The 26,379-nt window shown below is 53.9% G+C and overlaps 1 protein-coding gene across 1 annotated transcript in view; it reads right to left on the bottom strand.

Annotated features, from left to right (window-relative positions):
* The window catches only part of TCF3 (transcription factor 3), an 81,653-nt gene that overhangs the window by 32,598 nt on the left and 22,676 nt on the right, over positions 1-26,379 (bottom strand). Inside the window, exons 3-4 of the mRNA XM_009284877.1 lie at positions 8,747-8,820; positions 7,533-7,629 (exon numbers count right to left, since the gene is read on the bottom strand). Coding sequence (XP_009283152.1) covers positions 7,533-7,629; positions 8,747-8,820 — 171 coding nt within the window. The remainder of the gene's footprint in view (positions 1-7,532; positions 7,630-8,746; positions 8,821-26,379) is intronic.

The following is a 26,379-nucleotide window of genomic DNA, read 5'->3' as shown; positions in this document are numbered from 1 at the left end:
AAAAAAAAAAAAAAAAAAAAAAGAACAGCTGGACTGAAAATATATGAGGAATTTTTCCCTGCTGTTAATTACAGCCTAATAACGGTGCCACCAGGGAAAAGGGGGAGGGAAGAGGGAAACGGCAGATGATGATGATCAAAAAGGCTTTGAACCCAGGGCAGGATGGCCCCGCTCCCCCAGCAAACGCCCTTCCCCGAAAAGGGGCGATCGCATCCTGCCTCCAGTCTGGCTTAGTAAGCAAAATTGGGAGGGGGAGGATTTTGCCAATCTGCTTAACCTAAAGCCATCACCGAAGCCTGCTAAGATGCAGGTTAATGCACTGGGGCGACGTTTGGGCTGGCAGGCAGCTGCACACATGGTTAAGAGGTTTTGGGGAGCAGATGAAGAGAGGTGGGGAGCAAATTTCCCCAAACCAGCCCCCCTGAAGCACAGGGCAGGGAGATGGGAAGAGAGAGGAGGCTGCTCGGTTTTGTAACCTTAGCCAGGGGGCCTTGAAGTCAAGCCAAAATTTCAGAGTGGCTTCCCCCACTACAACCCCCAAACCCGAGACATCCCCCCACTTCCCGACGGTGCCGGGGGTCACAGCGTGGCACGCCAGCATCCTGCCACCCCTCACCTCCAGTGACAGCCAGACGCACTGGGCGCCGCTGCCGTTTCGTTTCAGAGGCTTAAATGTTAAGTAAACAAAGGTCAAAATGTCAGAGGACGGATTTCCTAAATGACCTAATTTTTAAAAGAGCTTAGCAGCTCTATTTGCCACAGCGCCGGCAACGTTACACAAATAACTCAACAGGTTGTGGCATCGGGCGGATCGCAATTACTCCTAAACCAGAGGAAAACCAGGGTAACGCCATGCATTATCTGGTCAGCAACAGCCAGCCCTCCCGTCTGATAATATACTGCCGCTTCCACGCGTGGCTTGAGTGGTGAAGCGCCAAGCCAAACGCCTCTGCCGTCACCAGATAACCTCGGAACCACAGGGCTCTTGGCACGCGCGCAGGAAGACGAAGGGCAACCCAGTGCCAACTCTGCACCGTATTGCTCCAAATCCCGCTACCTTCACCTGATGGTCTTTCATGCCTCGCTCGGTTCATGTGGGACAGCAAGCGCGCCTGGTACCAGCAATCTGCTGCACGCTTGGATCAGTGGGCGTCTCGCGGGATGGGGGAAATTGGGAAAGGGAGGGCAGCCCCCCAGCCAGCCCCAGCGCCCTTCTTCTTCATCACATAAAAAGGGGAAAAAGCAGCAAAAACCTCAGCAGTAGAAATTTTACATGTAATTGTCCAGGAAAACAAGGCAGAAGGAAGAACGGCAAACTTTTCTGGATCGGAACGTATCTAGCCTGTTGAAAAAGTCCACAAGCTGGGCAAGAAAAAGCTGAACTTGCCAGCAGAAGGTGCTGTTTCTGCTGCCGGGGAGATGCCAGCCAGCACATGTGGCAAACCCGGTTGCGCTGGGACTCGCAAGAGTCGCCCCTTCGCAGCCACAGCCCCAGGGCACCGACCAGAAAAGGTGGCGAAACCCCAGGACCACGGCAAGGACCGGGACTGAGGCAGGTCTTGGCAGAAAACGCCAGGAATCTCCCCAAACACCATGTCGCTCCTGACCTAATTACTGAAATCCTGCAGACAGGTGTTAAGGGATCTTGGGGGGCGGGGGGGGAATATCAGAAGATACTGGGAATAAATCCCTTGAATGGGAAAGGGGTTTCCCTTGGAAATCCTATCTGTTGGATTTACCTCTGCAAATTTTAGCATGCAAAGGTGAAGCACGGCAGAGGGCACCTTGAGCAAGGCGCATCCAGAAACTGGCTGGGAGCATTTAGTATTTCCAGCTCTTCATGGCATTGCTTCACTGCGAGTCCTGGCATCCCCCTTCTGCCTTTTCCACCCCCGCCAGCTCTTTCCCCTGCCCCTTGCCTGCCCACGCTGCCTTCAACCCTGCTTAATAAGTGATTTCCCAACCTCTCTCCTCTCCCCAGCATGTTCTCTCTTGCAGGATCCGGCTGTGCCAGGCTCAGACGAAGCCTCCTCAGGACCTGCCTTCACCCTTTTGCAGAGAAACCCCCGCGCACCGTTTGCACTCTCTCCTCCCAAAGGCAGATTTGCTCCCAGGCTCGGAGACAAGGTGACAGAATAAAAACTCCTCTTTCCCGAGGTGGCCGCCAGCTCCAGCAGCGGCAGGGTTTGGCTTTGGTGCCCGGGACGATGGCAGCATCTCACCTCCACCAGAGCAAACCACGCTTTTAAGTAAACTTGTGGTTTTGCCATTTCTCTCCCCAAGACAAGCCCCGCTCGCAAATAAGCCAAGAAAAGGCGATTCAACGCTGCCTACGGGTTTTGCCAGCGCCTGCCAGGAGGAAGGCAGGTACTTTGCTGAGGCGCAGCGCCCCACGCTCCTGCCAGCCCATGGGGAGTTCACACCAGTGTCCTCGCATCACCCCGTCCCCGCGCTCCGAAATGGAGCCCCGGTGCAGCCCCGGTGCAGCCCCTGGCGCCCACCGCCCCGGCGGCCATGGCACAGCCACCCACCGCGCGCCTCCCCCTAGCCCCCGCGCCGGTAATTCCATTAGAGTTACTGCCTGGGGAAAAAGGGGAGGAAAAACACAGCTGGGGATTAAAAGGGGGGAGAAAAAAAAATGTTAAAAACCAAGGAGCAGCGACAAACCCTGTCCGTGGGCAGATTAAAACCATTGTCCAGGAAGAACCCATTCCACAACAGCTCACAATACACACAAGATTAGAAACACTCCTCTGAAAAGAAGCTAATTACTAGAAATAATTACTAGAAAGAAATCTGTTATGGCTTATCAGTTTCCCCACTGTTTAAGAAATCTCCCCCGCCTGTCCCCACTGAAGATGAATGGTAAAAGAGTGGCAGATTTTGAAGATTGGTGACTTAAAACAAACAGAAAAGCCCTCCTCACCCTCTGGGATGAGCCGGTTCGTCACCACGCTGTGTCCTGGCACCACCCCGGGCAGCCAGGGATGGTCCCCGTCACCTCTCCCCACTCGAGGCTGTGATGCTCAGACCTTGCCAGGACGTCACCCGTCCTCCAGGGAGAAGCACCAAGGGCTCAAAGACTGAAAACTTGGGAGGAGGGAGTGATGGAGCTCGCAGGCATTGCTACTGCACCCTGCTCATCGGGTTCACCGACCCCCACCTGGCAGCCTTGGGTGATTTTCATTCAAAGCACTGACGGTATTTCCATTCAGGGACGGACTTACTATTTTTTTTTTTTTTTTTTTTGTTTAAATTTAGGTTATCCCATCCAGCGCAACACAGGCCAGAGCTCCCTGCCCAGTTAGTCTTGCAGACAGCTCTGGTTTTCCCTATCACCTTATGGAGCTGAAGCTGTGGCAGGGAGGAAACCTGGGCTTTGGAAAGCATCTGACTGAACATTGCCCTCCCACCATCCCCTTCAGAAAGTGCATGAGTGGCGTCACCCACAGCTCTCGGGGAGCCCAGAGGGCAGGGGAAGGCCAGCTCTGGGAGCAGCACCCACAGGTCCTGCTGTCAGTGCAGCCCCTCTCCTGCTCTGTGCTCAAGGTGCCTCCCAAAGCCAAGCTCCCATCGTGCCAGGCGCTGTATGTTCATCTAAAGAACATCCATAAGCCCCAAATACCACATCTGTGTGTCCCAGCTGAACAGAAATCAGCACTTTCCCTTTCAAAGTATGCTATGTGAATTCAAACCGGTTATGGACTAGGCGTGCACCCTGGGATCTGCAGGGCCATCATCCCAAGAGGGGGTTGGACCGGGGCTGCCCGCGGATGAGCAGGCAGGCAACCATCACTCCAGCCACCAGCGCCAGCGATGCCCGCGGATGAGCAGGCAGGCAACCATCGCTCCAGCCACCAGCGCCGGCGACTCCCGCTGCCGGGACTGCTGCCTGCTTGCAGGAAACAACAGGCATGCTGTCCTTCTGGGATTAAATCTGTCCGGTACTTTGCACCAGAGCTTTCTGCTCCCCCAGCATGGGCTGTTGAAGCATATTCCTCCTCCCCAGAAGCTGAGCAGCTCCCTCCACACCGCACTTGGGAGGGGGACCATGGGCAGGGGACGAGGGCGCAGGCTGGTGTGATGGTGCAAGGGACCTGCCTGGACAGGCAGGCAGGAACAAGAGGCAGGGATTCAGCGGGGGTTTCGGGGATGTGCTGGCAGTGCCCTGCTCCCCCTGAACTCAGACCCACTTTCCTTCCGTCCTGGGCCATACAAATCCCTCCAGCTCTGCTCTTCTCGTGGAGTTTGCTGCCCTGGCACTGCCCTCCTCAATTTTCTGCCCCCCTACCTAAATACACCCGAGACCAATGCTCTGCGCTGCTTCCGTGCGCGATCACCGCTGCCCACAAGCCAGACCCACCTGCAGCCAGAGCTTCCCTGGCCAGCCCTGCAAAGCCAGCTCCCAGCGCAGGGACACGCCAGGAAGAAGTTTGGATGAACCAGGAAGAAGTTTGGATGAACAAGCTTGCACGTTCCACTGCTCCTTTATCCAAACGGCCACTACTCCCTGCAGTTCCCAAATCTCTCTCCTCACACCCCTGCTCATGTCACATCAGTTTGTGAGTGGCGAAATGGCTCATGTGGGAAGGGGAGCACCCGGCTGCACCCCTGCTCCTCCTCCTGCACACCATGGCCCCAAAACGTCGTCAGCCTTCAGGAGCAGGTGAAGTCTCCACCCTTGAAAGGACACGACTGCTGCTTCAAAGCTCAGGCTGGCAGGAGTTCCCCAGCCCACCGAATGCTGGTGAGAGTGGAGCCTCCTTTCCATTTGCCAGATGCATGTGGAAAATCACAAAAGAAAAAAAAACAATCACAGTTTAGCTCCATTTCTCCACTGCTGCCTGGCCAGCAGCGTCCCTTCGCTGTGGGAAGGGCGCTCGTTGTCCCTAATGCCCATTGTTAGAGGACGGCTGGCTGAAGGCTGCCTCTGGGACGCTGCACTGACTCAAGAAACACAAAAGCTGGAGGACACGGGTTCCGGGGGGGGCCAGCACCACCCCAACCGAGCAGCAGCCAGCAGAGACCAGCGCTCAGAGCCCGTGCCAACGGGGGATGCCAACGTGCACGTTTTCTTTTTCTTTGTGGGATCCTTTCAGCTCAGCCTCCCTCTCTATCTGGCCAAGCCCCTCATTTCCAACACAGATCATGTTCTTCCTGAAATGTTTCTTCCAGCAGTTTCTGATCCTGCTTGAAGAAATAGAGGTCGAGTGGGAAAGAGATACAAATTCTGATTTTGGAGAAGGGCTTAGGCGATAGTCTCAAGCACCTTTTGTCCATCCAGTACCACTGGACATGTCCATCCTAATCTGCTCCTTCCTTCTCCTCACATTTTAAAATTCATCGGTTCCACTCAATTGCCCCACTACCACGAGCTTGCCTGGCCCACTGCCCCCAGGGGGGACCTTGCTGGAAACCAGGGACTGGCAGCTGAAGTAACACATCTCCAAAACTCACCTTTCCCTCCCACTTTGCCACTGCTTTTACACTATTGTATGCAAAAGCATTATTTTTTTTTTCTGCTCTCCTTTCTCTCCCCTTCCACTTATCATTTTGCCACTTGAAAAGTTTTCAGAAGCAGCTTGGTGAAGAGGAAGAGAAAATCCCACCTGTGATCTTCCTCCAGTCCATCCTTCTCAGCATGCGAGCACAGAGGCAAAGCAAAACTTATGTATTTTGGAACCTGCTCCAGGAATTGATGTTTTCTACTTTAACCACATTGAATTTTAGGAACAAAAGTGACTTTGAAATGTGAGGAGCCCCCTGCCCCTCCTGGCTGCTCTCTCCTGGCCTCCCCAGCTCCTGTTTCAGCAGCAGAGCTCCTGGTGCTGCAGCCGACCGCCCAGGCCAGCAGCCGAGACCTTGCGCCGGTGCGGGGAGACGCAGCCCCGGCGGGCACTCGAGCCCTGGGCATGGTGCATGGCCGCCGTCCTGCCGGCCACAAGGCCGCAGCTCGCCCTCCACTGCTGAGACAGCCGGTGGAAATCACCCGCTGGGGCAGCAGAGGCTCCGGCTCCACGTGCTGGGGACCAGTTGGGCTCGCAGCCTTGCTGGGGAGTGCCGCGGCGCTTGCCAAAGACTGGGAGCCCTGTCTTTGAGAAGAAGCCAAATGCGTCTTCCCTGCACACATCAAAGGGGAAACCTCCGTGTTCCTCCCCAGGCAGCTCCTTCTTGGCTAGAAGCTCTCAAGGCTGCCTTGGCCCCAGGCGTGGGACAGGTTGGGATGGGTCCCCCCCACGCACACCCCCAAGAAACCCTGCTGAACTGCATCAAGGCTCCCCCGTCTTATTAAGAAACATCTCTTCTGCTTTGCTCACATCCTCCTGGGGCAGGAAATGAGAAGGAATAACCACCCTTGCAGAGGGACAGGGGGGAGCTGCTTGGAAACGCTCTTCCACTCCTGCGCAGGACCCCCGAGGGGCAATTAAACGTCGTCCCCCCTGACCGTAAGAGGAGCGAAAGGGGGAAGCATTGCCGAGAGTGAGCCCCTTGCCCCAGACGCGAGCCAGGAGGAGCAAACGCGTGGCTGCTCGCTTCCCAGCACGACCCCGCTCCTCTCTTCCCCTTTCCTACCAGCTCCGCAGGAGGAACCTCCTATCATGGTGGGGATTTTCTGTTTCAAACACAATTCCTTCTTCTAACCCCACCCTTCAAACCACGAGCAAACACCGCTAGCTGCGGGGCCCTGTCCCAACACTGCTTCTTCCACACTCGCTGAAGGGTTTTAACCACCACTGCGTGGGCAAAGGTGGGGAGGACTAACCCCAATTCCTGACCTAATGTCATTAGAGCTCTCTAAGCCCTTCAGGATGGATATTTTCCGCTCTTAATCTCTCCTCCCACCCCTGAGCTGGGAGAGGTAACTGGGTAAATTGTCGCACACATCCAGTCACGCATGATCACCGTCTCCGGCACAGCAGGTGGGGCCGGGACTGCACAGCACTCGCCGGCCCCCGCGAGCTCCTCATGCTGCCCAGTTGCAGCAGGGGATGGAGGAGCCAGATGGGGCTGCCGGAGCCTTGCAGAACACAAGAAGAGGCCCTCCAAACCCCACTGCAGCGAGGGGGAGCACCTCCAGCTCTCTGCGGAGACTGCACCGCCCTGGGGCTGCGAGGCTGGAAAGCAAAGCAGCCACGAGCCTGTTGCAAGACCTTAACGATGAGCTGTGCCTTTTCTCCCCCACTCTCCTGGTGCTTTTCCACCCTTGATTACCAGCTCCCAAGAGTCAATTCAGCCCACCCCATGCCAGCATGGCGGGCATCAATCTCCGCTATTGCCTCTGGGTGCTACTGTAAAGCATGGAAAAATAATCACGCACATAAAATACGGCGGCTGTCATGAACGTCAGGCACTGATGAGACCCTCTGGACAGCAGCTCCTTTAACAACAGCTTTGAGAACACCTCTGGAGCAGGTCTGACATGGGGAACAGCAACGCCGGCCAGTGCAAACGCTCCCACCACCATGTGCCATTCTGCGTTAGATTTCCCCTGTTTTGACCACAAACCCGCCAGGCAGCTGAAAGGCACTTACCCACTAGTCCAGCTCCCAGGAATGGTGATGAAGATATGCTGTTGTGAGATGGCAGGTCCCTGTGCTCGCCGTAGTGGGGGCCTTCGCCATAGCTCTGCTGAAGCAACACAGGAGAGTTACTGCTAGGCGTGTGGGGATGCCGAGTCAAAGGCCGAAACGCAAGGCTGTCAAGAGCTCAGTCTCTCCCATAGCAGGAATGGTCAAAGTCAAAGGCTCCTTGTAAAAACGGCACAGAAATGATTGTATCCTCACGGGAAGGGAGAGCAGGGCAGTGCAGCCACGAGGCTGTGGCACTGGGAGGGGATACAGCACCAAAGCAGGGACATACGGGGGGTTTGCCCCATGCTGGCAGCTCTCAGGCAGTTTCTGCCTTTGCCCAGCAGCTCGACACCCACCAGGTGAGAACCAGGCAGCCTCCTCCCTGAGCCAGAGGGGCGAAGGGGCAAGGAGAAGGACTATAAAAATGAGAAATGACACCACAGCACCTGCTCCGCCACTGACCTACGGGAAGGGAAAGGTGCCATTGCAAAAACGAATCACACAAACCCATTAAAATGAGCATCTGTCAAAATAACACCATTTCAATTAAGTTAATGTCTTTCCTCTCTTCCCCTCCTCAGGCCTCAGTTACGCGCTGTCGCAGCCTCGACTCCTTCCCTGCGAAACCCTTCCCGTGCTCTCCATCCCCGCCGAGGGCACCTCGGCCAGCTGACGTGGTAGATTCCCCCCAAAGCAAGCCCCAGTCGGCCCCTCGGGCTCCCAAAGCCGTGCATGGCGGGTGCTCAGCAAGCTTTGCCAAAAGCACAGACCATCAGGTTGAGATCCCTCAACCCACTCAGCCGCGACCCTCTTTGGGGACTCTCCCACCCCGTGGCCAGGAGCCCCCCTATCTCCATGCCAAAGTTGAGCGCAGGAAGGGGAGAGGCCTGAGCAGCCGTGGGGAGCCCAGACGGGATGCGGGCCTAGGGCAGGTTTTTGGAGGAGAAGCCTTTGCCAGGGCGATCTCAAGGCAGCAAAGCCTGGAGAGATGGGGACGGGGGAGCCCCTCTCCCCGCTGTCACCCCCACAGGGTTAACAGAACCAATGTCCAAAATGGGGCAAGAAAAGCTGTTCCAGGGTTAGACCCAACCTGGGCACAAACGCACACGCTGAGAAGCCATGGTAAAGCCCCCGTTTATTTTGGTTGGAGCTCGGTGTTTGTGCTTTGTCCTTACCCTTCCTTGGTCAAATGTGGAGCTGTTTTGATCTCCCGTTCCCCAGGAACCTGATCCCGGTCTTTCATCCAAACCTACCGAAAAACAGGAAGAACAAAGGTTACTCTTGCTTTATCAGCAAAGCCTCAAAGGTGTTCTCGCAAAATTAACTCTTCCTTCTACAAACAAAACAATATTTTCATTAATAAACCACTTCCACTTGGCGTGACTGATCCTCCCCTCTCCCTCCTCACCTTCCCACTCCAGCTGGGAGTTTATTCCACAAACTTCAAAGCAAATCCCACCACAGCCTGGAAACGCTTCAAAACACGCGACAGTGGGAAGAGGAGAAACAAGTATTTTAACTTGCTTTATTCCAGAGAGCACCCATGAACCTCTTCTCCCTGGAGACCGATGGTGAAGAGGACTATGAATTAAAAACTCATTGCGCCCATCCCGATGCTCCCGATTTTTGTCTATGGTGCTGCTAGGTCACAGGCCAAACTCTGTTCTTCATTGCACCCCAGCAGATTAAAAGAGCGCCCAGACCTGAAAGAGCCTCAGATGGGAATTGCTGGGGGTACAACATTACCTGTGGCTTAGTCACACTTGTTCAAGGGCATTTGTTATTTAAGCCCCCTCATGCTCCCGCAGGGGAAGGTGCGCTGTCAACACAGGGCCGATCAGAGCACGCTCCCGTCCATCTCGTTTTTAGCCCTCCCAAGCATATCCTTGACAAAGGGGATCCGACCCAAAATGGCAAAGGACCAAACAGGAGTGTTTTGCAATGTCCCTGCACACAGACTGCGGTAGGAAATCATCTCCTTTCATCGTCTGCCAGGTCCACCCAGGCTGCGTCTCTTGGGCTACCAGCACACGAGGTACCCAGGGGAGATGGCGAACGTCCACCGGGACAAAAAAAGCCCGGGGAGTCGCATCAGCAAAGCTCTCGCAGTTCAAGCTGGCACCATGACTGCACAGAAGAAACCTTTCCTGGCAGCTGAGCCTCGACTCGGCAGCAGGATTTCCGACTGTACTGATCCGTCTCCTCTGCTCCGGTGGGTGACCAGGGGTCGGTCAGCGGCAGTTGCCATCTCCCCTTTCAAAGGCTCATGGGGGCAAAGCCGGGGATTTGAGAGGGGGCTGTGCAGGGCGGGGGCATCGTTCTGCCCTGCGGCTGGGGTTTGGAGACGCTACGCAGATAGCGCGAGCTCAGCCGGGGTGGACAGGGAGAAATCCCGGATCTGCAGGAGGCTGAGCAGCGCGGATGGCACCGGCCAGAGCCATCTCTCTGCCTCGTCCCATGGAAACCCCAACCCCACTGCGGGGGGTATACGGCCACACTTGCCACAGGGCGGCACAAGACACCTCTTGCAGCGGCTCCCAGCAGCGTCCAGCATCACTCTGTGCCACCCCCAGTGCCAGGCGCCCCGGGGGCTCTCTGGGGACCCCCTCCACACCGGCTCTTCCAACGATAGCGAACTGCCAACAGACGAGGTGCCGGCAGGGCCTTACGGGAGATTTTCTTTTAGGAGCAGAGACCTGCTCGCAGCAGCAGTGACAGCAGAGGCGCAGGACAGTGGCAGGGACGGGGGTGCGTGTGGGAGCAAGGACATAGCGGGGCAGGGTTGCAGGGCACACTCCAATTTCGTTTTAGCAAAGCTGATTATTATGGCAAACACGCCATGTATTTGTCTCCTCCGCTCCCCTTACTGTTCATTTAACCAGAAACTTCTTTCAAATTACATCCTTCTATTTCTGTGCCTTTGTGTTAATCATTTCCCCAGAGAATTGGTGTTTAATTGCTGTCTAATTTGCATAATTATGCATATTAATCTCTACACCTAATGAATATTCATAATTCTCATTTAGATTTTGTTTTCTAATCAAAAATTTCCAATGTGATTACTGTGCAGAGCAGGGATAAGCCTCTAATAATACCTTGGATACTAGGGAGAATTACTGCCAATTCTCCCACCTCCTACTTCCTAGAATAAACTTTTGCTTTGCTAATGTGTTTTTCTAAAGCAATTCATCTGCATACCCTGCAAACACCAACGGAGATCAGGAGGCAGAAATGCTCCTTCTATTCATTTTGCTTTCGTGGGTATTTTTCAAGCTCCCCAACGGTCAGGGTGAAGACACGAGCAAGAACCGCAGCCTCAGACATTCTTGGCAAACTCGCCCCTTTGCGCTGGAAGGACAAGGACCGCGGCACCAACCAGGCTTTGGCTGCGGCCGGTGCCCCCGCGAGGCGCCTCGGGAGCCCCAGAGCCAGAGGGGAAGCCAAGGCACCGGAGTCTCGACTCCCACGCCCACCCCTACACCGTGCAGGACGGGCGTTCGCAGGTCCCGGGTCACCCTGCCCTCCCGCAAAGCCACCCCGTCCTGCCTCTAACCCGCCCGATGGCAAAGGAACATCCCCAGGCCAGGATGTGCCAGGAGAAAATGCTCAGTGAGCAGGCTGGGGGGGGCTCTGGAGGCAGCTCGGGTGCCTGGAAGCCCAGGATGAATTTTTTGCCAAAATTCCTGGGGAGAAAAAAAAAAAAAAAAAAAAAAAAATCCCCTGCCAGACCTCCCCAAGGAAGGAGGGAAGAGGGGGCAGCAGGCGGTACGGGTGACAAAAGCTGAGGCCAAGAGGCTAACGCGACCCCTAGACATGGAGAAACCCTCACACGAGCTACTTCCATGCTGTGGTGCCACCCGCGTGCCCCAAAGAAGGGTCAAAACCACACCGGGTGCTCCGATGGCACGCACGCACCGCAGCAGGCTGCGGAGGACGAGCCACTCTCCCAGAGCATGTGCGAGCCCTGGGCACCCCTCCTTCCCCTTCACTGCTCTTGGGGAGACATGGAGCTGGGGGCAAGCAGCCCCCCACCACCCTCCCCGCGCCAGCCGAGCAGGAGCCAGGAGGGAAACCCTGACCTCCTCCCATCGGCTCTGCAGCACGCAACCGGGCTGCAGGCACAGCGGTGGCCAGATCCTGCAACAGCAAACCAACCCCCAGGGAAACCCAAAAGGCCTTTTTTTCCCTCCAGGTGCTGGTGTTCATGTGGTCGCATGGCTGCCAAGGTGAAGTGAGGTTATCACTCTCCCACCCGAGCGGCAAAGAAAGTGGCACACGCCTCTGGAAGCAGCCCCAAAGGCTCAGCCGCCTCCGAACGTGCCCGTGCCGGCACGCCGCTGCGGAGCCAGCCCACTGTCCGATGCCTGCTGGAAAAAAAGGTCTCATGCCTTCCCCAAGCTGTAGTCACCAGCATGAAAGGTGCCAGCAAAAACCTCCCATTTTCAGCCCGCAGGTGTTTCAAGGATTCAGGGATTTCTGGGATGAAGCCAGGAAAAAACAGACTGCCCTCTTTCGACTTCTGGCATCTGTCCTACATTCAATGCCAACCTGCTCTTCCCTCCCTTCGTATTGGAGTAAGGGTCTGAAATTTGGCAGCAAATGCCCTCTGCCAATCCTGTGAAAACCCAAAGTTTGGCCAAAGGCAGGCGCTTCTGGAACAGCTCCCATCAGCAGGGTTTTGCTCCACTCACACCATAAAAGCCCCAAAGACAGTGCCACCACCAAACGCGGTCACATTTTCCCCACCCTGAAAGCTCTTGCTGGCCCTCACCTTCCCTAGGCAGCCCTGCCCCCACCCCCCCACCCCCGCCCCCCCCACCGCCGGTGCCCTCGAGCCCAGCCTTCCCGCTGGCACCGCCTGGTACCGAGCAGCGGGGCTCGACCTGAATTGAGGAAGAGGAAGGGGAAGGAGCAGAAGACGGGGAAGCCTGGGGTGAGAAGGACACCACTCGGGCAGCCCCACGCTGGCATCCCCGGGGCTCTCCCCGAGTGCTCGCCCAAGGGCGCCCAAGCACCCCACCCCGGGCCCTTTTATCCCAGCGGCTCGGGAGGCGAGGCCAGGCACCCGGGGGACGGTCAGAAGGACCTGGCGATGTGTTTCCTGCCTATGGGTGTTGCTCACATGCTGCCGGGCTCCCCCAGGTGAGACGGAGATCCCGCAGGCATCTCCCTTGCCCCCCAACTCTGCCTCGCCCCGGGGCACAGATTTCCTGCGTTAAAGCACACACAGTCCCGGGCAAAAAAAAAAATCATAAATCCAAGTCACCAACCGAGATCGTGTCAAAACTCACGTGGCACGGAGCTGAATTACGTTTGCACAAGCGAGCTTAATTCTGGCATATCCCAGCTTTTGAGTGCTTGGCTGTGCAACATTTACAACCCTCTTCCAGCGCAGGGCGTGTGTGCAGTTTTAAAGACGCCCACATGTGCACGCAGCTGTTGGGAGCCAACTTTATTTTAAAATAAACCCATTTTCCAACTAACCAAGTTAAGGCACACTTTCCAATTCAGAAAAGACAAAAATAGGAACTACCTCCTCTCTCCATTAATACAGTTATTAAAAAGCGCACAGATTAATTGTGCATTTTAATAACCCTGATCATGAATATTCATAACACATTTCTTGCTCATGTTCTAATTAAAACATACTAATAGAATAAGATGTAGCTGTCAGACAGTAATTTTTTTTTCTCTTACGATTTTTGTGCCGCAGCTAAGAAGAGCTGATAGACAAGAACCGTCCTAAGCTCTCAGCATGGATAAAAATAATTTGTCCACATTTAGTCTCAGCAAAAAAGCCCTTCACCTGATAACGAGCCACAGTAAAAAGCTCCGCACAACTGGCCAGCAACACAGGGCACCAGGACTCGTTCCCCACCCAGGAGGAACGAAACCACTTTAAACACACAACTCTCAAACAAGAAAAGGCACTAAGGAGGGTGTAGGGTTTTCTGCCCCATCCCCACATCCCAGCAGCCACTTAGGTCCCTCCTGCTCAGTTCCCGGTCTGTGGCTTCCAGCCCTCACCCATGGGGTCCCCGGAGCCGAAAATGCCGCACCAACAGATGCTGCTCTGGTTTCAATAACCTGAGCCCTGAAAGCTACCTGGGCACACAAGCCCTCAAGCCAGCCATGAGCCCCAACGTGTTTTGTAGGTCTGAAACCCCCGATCTGAGCACATGGGACATGGCTTGGGAGGGAGTGTGGCTTTGGTGCCAGCCCCTGCTCTGCCCACCCGGAGACGGCCAAGAAGGACTCCCCAACGTATGGCGTTTGCATTCAGGCCAAGGTCTCTCAAAACAAGCTCAATCCCTAATGATTCCTTTGCAAGCAAAGCTCAAGGGGTGGGCAGCCATCCCTCTGGACCTGGAAGAGAACACGCACTGCCACAAAGCTGCGGTCCAGCAGGCTCAAATGACTCAAAGGCGCCTAGTTTTCAGTGTCAGGAGGAGGATGCAGCGAGGGGACTGTCACAGCAGCCCCACGGGTGACAGTGGGGGACACCACGGGGTATGCTGCGCTGCTCGAGCTGCGGCTGAGCGCTTCCCTCCCCAAGGCCGCCCCTGCCTCCACAATCTGCCAGCATCAAAGCACCCTCCTTAATCTGATTCCCATCAAAATGACTAGGCTAGGCTTTTTTTTTTTTCCCTAAAGTCAATTAAAAATATTTAGGCCAAGCCCTTTGTGCGGCTGGACAAGGTTCGGGAGCAGCCGCAGCTGCCACGAAGACAGCATCTTCCATTTTCAAGGGTCTACCGACCACAAGGTGCCCACAGCGAGGCTTTGAAAGCCGGACGGCAAATTCAGCTCTGCAGCCAGAGCAGTGCCCATGGGCTGGAGCAGGACGGGGATGTGATGGCAGCTGGGAATAAAAACGCCGCAGCCAGCAGCCCACCATGCTTATGTTATGAATACAGGTAACCTCTGCTAGCCCCCAAGTCGCCCCGGGAGAAACGTGGGGGACCCCGCTCCCCGCCTGCCTCCGTCGGAGGTGGGACAGCACGAGCCGCCATGGATAGAGACACCGGTGCCACCGTAATTTGATTTGAAACAGAGGTGACAGAAGGCTGCTTGATAAACACTTCCAAATTAAGCGGCTTTGTGTCCTAATCGCTCTGGCGATCAGCCTCACAGCAAAATCTCTGCTAAAAGGGATTTGAAATCAATAAAATTAGTCGACTAGTAATTAGCTTTAGTCCCAGTCAAACTAGCAAAGTTGTTTTCCTGGTGAGAGTTGGCTCCCCGGACCCACGCAGCACTGCTCGGCGAGGAAAAACCCACCGACCCATCTCGGCACCCAGGAATCCCCGGGAAAGGCCCCCGGGTGCAGGCAGAGCCCCTGCAAGGGGAAAAGCGGGCGCTGGGAGCGGCCGCCAGCTCTGCCTGTTTATTTACCAGCCCTGTCCAACCCCGAATAGGAAAAAACAGCTGTGAATGGAAGGCAGCCGGTAGCTGTTTACAGGACGTCGACTGTGGATGGGACTATACAATTTGTTCACTTCCTTTTCCCGGCACACGACAAAACAATTAAAAAAAAAAAAAAAAAAAGAAAAAAGAAAAAAAGGCAAAATAAATCCCCCAAAAGCAAGTGGTGCCGACCACCTGGCGGGCAGCACGGGGTCCCCGGCAATGACACCTTGGTGGCCTCTGCTCATGGGGCAGACTGGGAGTCCTCGCCCCAGGTAGGGAAGCTCCATTTCATTCCCTCCACTGCCTCGAAATTTGAGGTTGGACCAAAGCTGGCTGGCCGAGAGAGCAAGGCTCAGCTTTTCTGCTGCCTGGGGAGAAAGAAAGTATTTTGGTGGATCTGGCTTGAGAGTGGGCGGTTTCGTGCCTTGACCGCCCAGCCCGTGCTGCGCTGCTGGTAGCCGCAGTCCGGCCAGTCCTGGGGGAGGGACGCAGCGTGGCCGGACGCAGGATGGGACAGCTCAAATAAAGACAGCCGCTTGCCGGGATGTGCTTCCCCAAGCCCACAGTTTGAGGGGCATGGGGATGATCCCTGAGGATGAGTACCGCTGTGTAACTGCCCCCCAGACAGCAAGGTGCCAGCCCTGACTGGAGGTACCCAAAGCCACTGTGTCGTGCCCCAGGAAGGGGATGGAGCCATGCTGTCCAAGAAGCTCACAGCTCCCCAGGACCCAGCTTGGTCCCGTCCCCTGTCCCTCCGTGCTGCTGCTTCCCGACCCGTCCAAGAGGAGCAAGTGGGCCAGGCAGCACAAGTGGATGCTCTGGACCATGACAGCCCGGGGAAGTGGAGGGCAGCGATGCCATCCCCCAGATCAGGCACCCGAAGTGGGGACACGTACAACTGCGCCAACACGTTAAACAAACAGGTCATCTCGAAGCCCGCTAACACAGATCCCTACAATATTTATGGGGCAGCCTCTGCCCATTTCTCTTTGTGATGATGAATGTACCGAGAACTCAAAACCAAGACGTGCACATCCACCCCGCACGGGCCCCCGCGCCCCTGCCCCCAGGGAAGCACCCGCTGCTGCCTCCCCCCTCCCCAAATGTGCACTCGGGGATAATTTTTGACTTAAAAAGAGCTGATGCCACCACTTCGGTGATCATTAATTCCTCTGCTTAGCATCTGCTCTGGCATCTCCTGCGCCGTATTCTGGTTCAGTGGTTTCTGCACAGTCCACACTCGGAGCTGGGTTTTAGGAAATGTTTGGGGCTGGGGAAAGATGGGAGCGGTACCAGGCAGAGAGTGGGGAAAAATGATCCCTTCCCCATTGGCTTTGGAGAAGGGATGAGTATGGAGAGAAATTAAATCTACAGCCAACACCAAAAAAAAGCCAGAAAGAGTGGAAAAAGAGCCAAAGTAGTACTTTAGTTACTCCTGGTGTTTTTGGAAGATGGTCTGGGAGATGATGCACATGGCGTTTCAAAACAAAGCTGCATTCACAGCTTCTGCTGTGGGTCAGGACACTGCTTCGCTCGAATGTCACAGCCCGTGGGCAGCTGCAACTGCTCTCAAAGGACGGGGCCGTCTCCAAGGCAGCTCCCAGGCTGTTTTCAGGGGTGCTGGGGTGACATCCCAGAAATGCCCCAGAAGAGAAAAGCAAGTGTACAAAAGAGGGGGAGGAGGGGGGGGTGGGGGAGGGAGAGGGGGGGGAAGAAAACCCAACAAGCAAATTCAACCACGTTTCACTTTAAAAACAAGTGCTATTTGCAAACCCTACAGGAAGATCCCCACTGCGTTTTGGGGGGTGGCTTTTTGGTAATCAAAATGAGACTTTGCCCGCTTAAAGTCACAATTAAGGAAATAAATCACCCGGACCAGCCCAAATCTCATCAAGGCCTTGCAAAACAACTGCACACAGTGCCAGCGGTGGGACAACGCTGCACCGTGGCACGGCCACCACCACCGGTGTCCGCAGCGCAGCCAAGGACCGGACCCAGAGTCCCACGGTTCGTGCCAGCACCGAATTGCTGGGCTACCCTCTCCCTGGAGGATAGGCCAAACTGGACAGGATTTATTGAACTAACAAAAAGCCAGTGAGACCAAGTGAAGGCAGCGGGGCCATCAGGCCTCCCAAGCGCGGGGAAGAAGCCAGCTCCCTCCAGCAGGAAGGCACGGAGAGCAGAGACGGTCCTACCTCCCAGCCCCTAGGAAAGCCAGCAAGATGCCACAGGGAGAGAGAAAACAAACCTGTGACGACAACCAGAGGGAAGAAAATAAACTTTAAAGCTCAAAACACTTCCCCCAGCTGTAAAAACAAAGGCACAGCAATGACCAAACAAGAGCACAAAGGAGCAGCATGAAAAGGGGCCGGAGGATAACACGGGGCTCGACCAGTCGGTGCTTTCAAAAGGTCAGCAGCCTGCGGGACGAACCCACCACGTCCCTTGTCCCCAGCCTCTCTGGGACTAACCTACCCATGTCCCTTGTCCCCAGCCTCCATCCAAGCCCAACAGCCCATCCACTCTCTACAAGAAGTGGGATATCAAGGAGGGTCTAAGGGACAAAAGCACAGGGAAATGGGCCAAGAATTACATTGGTTTGAGTCAGACCAGTAACAGGTGTCAGAGAATTCGCTTTGTCTTTGCTAGCACTTTGGATCAACATGTATTTCGGAGGAGCACCTCTGCTACCCTCCTCGTGGATGGAAACAGAGACCCAACGCGAGGCGACAGCGGGAACCCCATTGCCACCAGCCAGGCGGCCCTGCGGTCCCATTGCACCATGACATGGCAAAGCAGGGCTGAAGAGACCACGGAGGGTGGGAGAAGCATGAGGGGCTGCTCCCAGCCCCGGGGATGAGCCCACGTCTGGAGATGAGCCCACGTCTGGAGATGAGCCACTCGCAGCTGATGGTAGCAGCTCACGATAAAACCAACCCTGCAGAAGAGCAAGGAGGTGGCTCAGACCTGACCCCGCAGGACCCCCTTACCAGAAGGGTGCCACAAAGCACCTCAGCCCTCCCCAAACTGCTTTTCGACAGGAGGCTGGGGAACACACCCACGCATCGAAAGCAGGCTCCAACTCAGGGCTGCTAAAACTCAGCACAAAGAAACGCAGCACTGGACACCAGCGAGTGCCGCCCCGTCACCTCCCCAGCAGTCCTTCAACCCAAGCTTACCGAACGCTGCCAACACGCTGCTCCTCACGACTTCCAGGCATGCAACCTGAAAATGTTTAATTCTATTAACTAAATATTAAAACCCGTGGAGCTACGAGGAGTTACATCCTTGACCCGAACACCAGACTCGTGCCACTCAGGAGCTCCCGGCTTGAAGCCCATACGTGTGTCTACAGGACCTCTGAGGGCTCCTGGGAACTGCAGTCCTGCAAGCAACCCGAAACACGAAGACAGCCCTGTAGAGAACTTTTACTCATGTTCTGCATCACATGCATTCAACAACATCAACATGTTTGCTACCACAAAACAACTTAAATTCAGTAGCTACAGGCTTATTCACAAAGCAAGGGGTTATATTCCATTAAACAGAAAGCTTTGGGGAGAAGAGTGAGAGTAAATCCACATCCTGTTTTTTCCAGCTCATTTATTTTACCACAAAGTTGCACACTCATGAAAGATGCAGACACTCGACACTAACGCACGTATTGTTGCCCAAAGAACGAATTCATTTTGCTGAGCGCGCACAGCAGCCCAATGCTAGCAAGGAATGAAATACGACGGCTGCGGGTCCCCTGAGACGCTACGTATTGACCTTTCGTATTTCGCAGGCAATTGTGTATTTTGCACATACACGCAGATGCACGGAATAGGCACATACAGCCCCACTACTTTATTTAGAAGCACATACCTCTATTTCCACTCTGATTTGCATCTTTCCAAGAATTGTTTAATTTGCAATGTAAAATAAAATTACGGTATCAGAGATGCAACCAGAACACTGTCCTTTTGCTGGGGAATAAGAAATCTTTTCCCACTTGGTTTCCATTACTCACCAAGCAAGAAAATAGGGGACAAAAACCTGTTTACTTATACCTGACCAAAAAAACCCCAAAAGTTTGCAAAAGAGACATTTCAGATCAAACAAAAAGGCTTTCCTTGGAGGCTTCCCCGGGCTGCGGCCAGAGAGCAGTGCCAGCCATGCGTACGTGAGCCCTCCCAGCCCACCACCGCACTCCGAAGCCAGCAGGTAGGGAGGCCAGAGGCAGTTAAAAATTAGTCAAATTAAAGACCGTTTCCAAATAGTGTGGAAATTACGTGGGGAAACGGCCAAACACACGCACACACAGTCACAGTGGCCTTGGTAGTTTATTTGTAAGTCTTCTCTTATCAGGGAGAGGGATGGTGGTTAATGACTTGTATGCTTTATTGCTAACGAGCCAGCACTTACTCTGCAAACTTCCCTGGAGCGAGGGGAAAAAACAGATCCCAAAGAGGAGAGGAAGGCTGAAGCAAACGCACATCCAGGAGCGTTTATTCTAACCGAAAATGCAGGGGCTGCAATCCTGCAGGGTACTGGGCAGCCCTGCGCAGGATGCCCCGGACCACACAGGATGCGGCCGCAGGGCTGGCTAGGATAGCTAACGTGTTCGCTGAGACGATGATTCAGCCCACAGGAAGGATCATCTAAGAAGAATTGTTCGACACAATGAGAAAAACTTTCCCAAACAAAGTGTTCTCAACACCACCTGCCTGCCTCCCTCCGCGGGGCTGGGGCAAGCCCTCAACTCTAGCTTTTGTTTGCATGTAACTTCAAGACTATGGTCGCCACAACAGAGGTTAGTCTTTTTGCCTTCTCCTTTCCCAAGGCGAGCATCGCCGAGCGCACAGCGGGCTCACGGCTGCCATCCTGTCCCCCGAGAGCAAGCTGGTGGGCAACACAGAAGCTATCAACACCTGTCTGCTGCCGAAACCCCGGCCAGGCCCAGTTACAGTGCTGTAACTGCAGGATTGCAAACTTCAGCAGCTGAATATGCCCAAAATATACAAGCTAGGCTTACTGAGGCATCCCTAAAGCAAAACCAAGTGCCAGTAGCATACAAGGTAGAGTTTTGGGGATAACTGCACATACAGCCAAGGAGTTTTCCCTCCCAGGCACCAGTTCTTACAGAATTTGGTCAACATGACACAGCACGGTGAGATATTTACCTTGAGAACAGTTTAAGGACAGATGTGACCTATTTAGAGCTCTGCCAAATATTTCTGTAATTGAATATACCATCGATTATTTAAATTGCATTAAAAAGGGCTGTATTCGATCTACTTGCTACTAAGAAGCACCATTTCCAAGAACCACAACTCTTTTTTTTCCTTGTTAAATATAAACACTTCAAGATGTTCACTTGTCCCTTCCCCTGCTAAGAATCCACATCTTTGCATAACCATACTCGAGGGCCCAAATTTCCCTTGTACCCCGCTAAAGCCAAAAGGACAAGTCACAGGAAGAGCTTACCTGAAAAAAAATATAAAGTCATCAGCTTTAAGGTCTACAGATGCTTATGGTGTAGACAGCGTAGAGCTCATCAGGCAAGGACTCAGCCAGCCTCTTGACCTCAGTAGAAATCAATGATGCATCGCACCGAGGGTTTAGGCTGTCAATCAGCCTCTGAGACCCTGTTTCTAATCACACGTTGGCCAGGGGACACCAAAAAGTTGCTCCAGCCCCTTTGTGCCCTTGTTCCCCTTGTCCGGAAAACCAGATCACAATACCCGTCTCCAAGCAGCGCATTAGCCCAAACGCTGGCGAAGAGATTAAGGGACCGAGCTGGTGGTGGTGGGTTGTTTTTTTTTTAAAAATCTAGATCTGTCACCTGGTCTGGTTCAGTATGTAGACAAGTATCTGGGGCCAGCTGAAGGGAGGGGACAGGAACAGAGCGGACAGGAACAGAGGGTGGCATGGCTTCTGCCAACAGCAACATGGATGCATCACACGTTAAATCAGCCATGGAGGTACAGTATGAAGCATCCAGCTCAGGCTGGGATGCGTCAGCCTCAGCAGATACCTACTTCTGGGCTGCACTGGGTGGGACTACAACTTGCTTGGACAAGGACATCGCTGAATGAGTGGAGGGGAAGCCCATCCTTACCATCCCTTCGTCAACAGGCTGAGCACACCGAGCCCTCCCTCCGTAAGCCCCACAGTGGGTCCCGTGCTGCTGACCCTCACGACAGCTCTCCCTCTGCCTGGGGAAACATGTCAATACCATGGATGAGGTGCCAGTAGATGGCACTCAACGTGTAGCACGGCTCCTCTGTTTTCTAGGACTAACCAACACTTTTTTCCTGCGTGCACATTTCAAACCATTTCCTGGGTGCAACTTTAGCTAATCACTTAACGATGGCTGGCAGGAGCTGGTCCTCCTTGGTCTGATCTCTCATGCTGAACAACAAAAAAAGCCCTGAGAAAAACCCTCCGCACAGTTCCTAGGAAGCGCCACGAAGATCTCATGCAAGCAGGTTTTATTCTTCTGACTGTTACAACACTAAGGAGCAACATTTGACCTCATTTACATCTTTCACATTACCCCGGGCATCAGTCAGGCTGCGGACAGGTGATGCAGCGCTGCTGGGAAGGGTGGGAGTCAGTTTTCTCCCCCTGCTCTGCAGCCAGCGTGGTGAACCCCTGCGAGCATCCAGCCTGGCTGAGCATCCAGCCTGGCTGAGCATCCAGCCTGGCTTCACGCACTGCGTCCGAGCCCTTTAAATGCTCTTGACATCAGTGCTGTGCGCTATTCAGAGGAACAAGTTGGAGACAAAAGAGACCTATTAGATTATCTTGTCTGTGTCTCCTCTACATGATGGTTCGTTTTCTGGTGCTTTTGTCTAGACAAGCAGTTAACACTTCTTATCAGGAATGCCAATATAGCTGTCTAGTAAAACTGACCATTAAGAAGTTTCTCTGATATTTTGCTTAAAGCTTGCCTTCTCTTAACTACAAAAAGCTCAAAGGAATTTTTTTCCTCCATAAACAAAAAAAGCTGCATCAGTGCCCAACCCGTAAGTGCAGAAGCTCTGGTTGTCTGAAGGGGGTTAAAAACCTGGAGCTCCACAGTTTGTTGGGACGGTGAGAGCAAGCCACGTGGCTCCCGGCAGGCCTGGGTGAAAAGGATGAGAAGCTGCTGCCCCCCAGAAAAGCGGTTGCATTTTCAAATGCAACTTTGGAAAGAACATATACGTATAAAAATGAGGAGGGGAGAAAAAAAGAAAAAGCCACTCCTAGCCTCAGTGCTGCAAGGAAAACAGGAAGGACCAAAGTCATCACCGAACGACCGGACTGCCTCCAGTTTCTCTGATATTTTGCTTAAAGCTTGCCTTCTCTTAACTACAAAAAGCTCAAAGGAATTTTTTTCCTCCATAAACAAAAAAAGCTGCATCAGTGCCCAACCCGTAAGTGCAGAAGCTCTGGTTGTCTGAAGGGGGTTAAAAACCTGGAGCTCCACAGTTTGTTGGACGGACGGCGAGAGCCAAGCCACCTCCCGGCAGGCCTGGGTGAAAAGGGTGAGGAGCTGCTGCCCCCCACAAAGCGGTTGACTAGGATGAGAAGCTGCTGCCCCCCAGAAAAGCGGTTGCATTTTCAAATGCAACTTTGGAAAGAACATATACGTATAAAAATGAGGAGGGGAGAAAAAAAGAAAAAGCCACTCCTAGCCTCAGTGCTGCAAGGAAAACAGGAAGGACCAAAGTCATCACCGAACGACCGGACGGCCTCCAGCACGCAAACTCTGCCAGCAGCTCCCACCTCCGCACCTGGGGAGACCCTGGGCCACCCTGGCTGGGGACCAAGCTCCCTCCGGTTCCTCGCTGCACTGGGTTCATGAGGTGGTTCAAGGCATTGCAGCACTCGCTGCTCTGGAAGGAAAGGGCCCTTCGCGCCCCGTATTTATCTTGAGCAAGTTCTGGGGCTCACTGGACTTTCCAGGGGCTGCTGAACATGTAAGACAGCAGGAAACTGAACGAAAATCAGTTCCCCATTTGGAGCACAACGTGCCCCAGAAGCCCCCAAGATGGGGCAGGCCAGGGATGACGGGAAGAGGAAGACCTTAGCCAGCAGCAAGCGACCGTCAGCTCAGCTGTTTGCAAAACCACAGCTCCACACCTCTTGCCTTTCAGGCAACGCGAGAGACCCATTTGCTTCTGCCACCGCAGCGGAGGGAGCAGGTCAGAGGCTGGAGGGGACAATCGCCTCTGTGCAAGCTGCCTCAGCTGCTCCACTGGACCCCCTCAACCCCAGACAGAATTGAGGGGAAAACAAGCCGGTTGTAAACCTCTGGTGCCCAGGATCCATCGCACTCGAGGGTCTGGCTGTCCAGCTCCTGCCCACACTGCTCTGATCAGGACAAGGAGCACAAATCTACCTCTGGTGACCTTGGGCACGAAGGTTTAACTCTCTCATGGGAAGCTAATTCTGCGCTTGCATGGTTTTGTCCATCCTGCACATTCCCCCTTATGTCAGCAGCATCCCAAAGCCTCAGCTGCTCCCCGGCATCCCAGGGAGAACCCTGTCCACTACAAAGCACACAGCATACTGCCTCACTTAAACACAAGCCCACGTTTATTTAAAACTAAGAGGTGTAGGTCCCCAACCAGAGCAAGAGCCCCTGTAGCCCACCTCATTTCAAAGCAGGCACCATTCGTAGCGATTCAGATAAACTGGTCCCTCTCAAGTTAAAACTAGATAAGCAGGAGCCACTTGAATTAAAGCAAGACCATCTCCAGAGAGCTGGGCATCGGTTCGATTCATTTCTAAAACCAGCTGAAATGAAAACCATCCCACAAGCCCCCTGTAGAGGAATGAAACCCTGCATCCAAGTCACGTTACCCACCCAGCTACAGCAGTTAACCATGCCAGCTACCGGCTCGCAGCACGGGGACCACGGGTCACCACCTCACTCAAGAAACCCTCGACCAGCAATTAACTTCGTTGTGTGCTGGAGCCAGACTCCAGATACATACCCTTCTCCTCTTCTTGCCGTGCCACTCGCCGCAGCTTGCTTTAATAGGTTTTAAGGGACTTATGTATACGTTACGGGGGAAGGCAGGGAAGCAGCAGAAAAAGATGAGCTATCCTCGCAGAGGCATGAATCTTGCTCCCAAAACAGGACCGTGCCCCCTCAAGCAGCATTAACGCTCTCTGCTCCTACCCAAAAGTGGAACCGTACTGAAAGGCAGATACTCAAGAGAGTGGGGAGGAGGAGAGAAGGATCCCTGCAGATTTCCAGCCTGATACTCCAGCCCACCTGCCTCCAAATCCCTCAAAAGCAGAATTCCCAACTGATCCGCTAAAAATTATTCCTTCGCACTCCATCCTCCCACCCTCTGCCAAAAAAACCCAGTGTCGCCAGATGTCTGGCAGGAAGACCTACCCCATAACAGCTTGTTCTGGGATGCCATGTCCATTGAGTAGCTGGCAGCCGAGGAGCCCAGCACCCCTGTGCCGAGCGGTCCGAGCCCCAGCGCGCTCCTCCCACCTACCCGGGAGCACCGGGGAGGAGCGCAGCTCCCAGTTCCTCCGTCCCTGCCCACTCCTGCCTGCCTTTGTTTGGGGGACTATAAAGGAGTTCACTCTAAGGACAGGCAAAGGCAGTTAAAAGAAAGTTAACGAGGTTTATGGAGTGGATTAAGTTTACCAGGGGATTTTATGACGCACTGCCCAGAGAGCAAAGAGCAACTCAGCAGCATCTCTTCCAGACCAGGTTCGCTCCCAGGGAGCCCTGGGACAGCCTGAGAGCACCCCGGGCAATGGGAAGTGCAGGGAAAAACTCATCTATGTGCCTCAATAGTGCTTTTATCCACAGATGTTATCTCCTTAACACAAGCCCTTTTAAAGCCCAGAGTCGGGGCTTAGCTGGACCCCTCCTGCTAGCAGGGCTCCCAACCAAGTCTGCAGCAGTGGCTTCTGGAGCAGTTGTTTGCCCTCTAACAAAAGCCACCTCCACCCAATCCTGCGTGGCTCTGTTGTGGTGATACAGGGTATTTCTTTGGCACAGCCCTGGTCGCTGTTTATTGTCTTGCTTTCCTTTATCTGCAGATCTCAAAGCATTTTATAAATGTTAAACCTCAAAGCCTCTCCAGGGAACAAAACTGTTTCTAGCTATTGTACATATGGAGAGACTTGCCCAAAAATTAGGGCAGAGCTGGAAATGCAGCAGCAGAGACCAGAGCTGAGACAGCCTCTCTTGGCACAATATAAAGTGACACAGATTATCCCTTAAATACCTGCGTGGACAGACACATCTCCAGCTATTAACCCACATGTTGTTGAGCCACCTCTTGGAACAAGCACTCGCGCTCACCAGGTCTGAAAACCTTGCACGCTGGAACGCACAAAAATCTTTACAACTGGGAATCCAAACCACAACGTCTCACTAATCTTTCAGTTTTCTTCTTTGGGTAAAAAAGCACCAGTCCTACAGTTTCAACTTTTTAGAAAATTATTTAAAGAAAACAGAACAAAAAACCACAATGCTTTTAAAAATACAAAGTAAGCTGGGGGAGAAGTTCTGTTCTCTATTTTTGAGCTGACACAGAAGGGCTGGAAGAGGCAGCGTGCTGTAGGAGATGCTCACGCCTGGCTCTCCTTGCCATGTGGCGCATGTCCTGCTGTCAGAGGTCCTAAGCTGCAGTGGTTTCACAGTGGAGAGCGTAAGTCGCAGCTCCTCATCTTTTTACTTGGCTTTATTTTCCATACACTTCAGTTGAAAGGAACCTGAGGAGCAGCAGGAAGCAGGAATGCAGTGCCGTCCAGGCTCGGCTTTTCCCACCGCTCCAGGGAAATGCTGCGGTGAGCCAGATGGTACGGGAATCGTACCAGCGCTTTACTTGGGAGATCACTGCCTGTAGACTCCAGCTAGGGGAGAAAACTGAAATTACCAAGCGTCTGGGATGGGAAGGAGCCAGCACAAGGGTGCCCGAGCTAGGGGAACAGCAGCTTGAAAACCTCACAGGGACAAGAACAAGCACCAGCGGGAGGCAGCCTAGCAGCTGGCACAAGCATCCTCGTGGATGCACGAGCTCCTATGCAACCTGAAACCGCTCCGCTTGGGCTGTAAAGGCTTTGGGACCAGCTCTTACAAGAAGTGAGTTCAGTGCCTCGCCCAAAGGACCTCCACTTTTGACTGCAACAAGCAATCTAAAGAGGATCCCAGAAGTTTGCTGTGAGCTCATGGCTCCGGACATCAGTTCCCTGAGATGCCTCAATTCCCAGGCCCTTCTCAGAGCATCATCTCTCCCCCAAGCCCAGGATCTCATGCGACGCTCCTCTGGCTTCTGACCCATACCTAGTGCTCTGCACCATACCTAGTGCTCTGCACCACAAGAAACCTGGAAAAGCAAAACCGGCTACAAAGAGTATGTAAAAACCCCAGAGGACAGAATTCAGGACT

This window comes from Aptenodytes forsteri, unplaced genomic scaffold (assembly GCF_000699145.1).
Source record: "Aptenodytes forsteri isolate BGI_AS27 unplaced genomic scaffold, ASM69914v1 Scaffold391, whole genome shotgun sequence".
Taxonomy (NCBI): domain Eukaryota; kingdom Metazoa; phylum Chordata; class Aves; order Sphenisciformes; family Spheniscidae; genus Aptenodytes; species Aptenodytes forsteri.
This window is presented reverse-complemented; position numbering and strand designations above follow the sequence as displayed.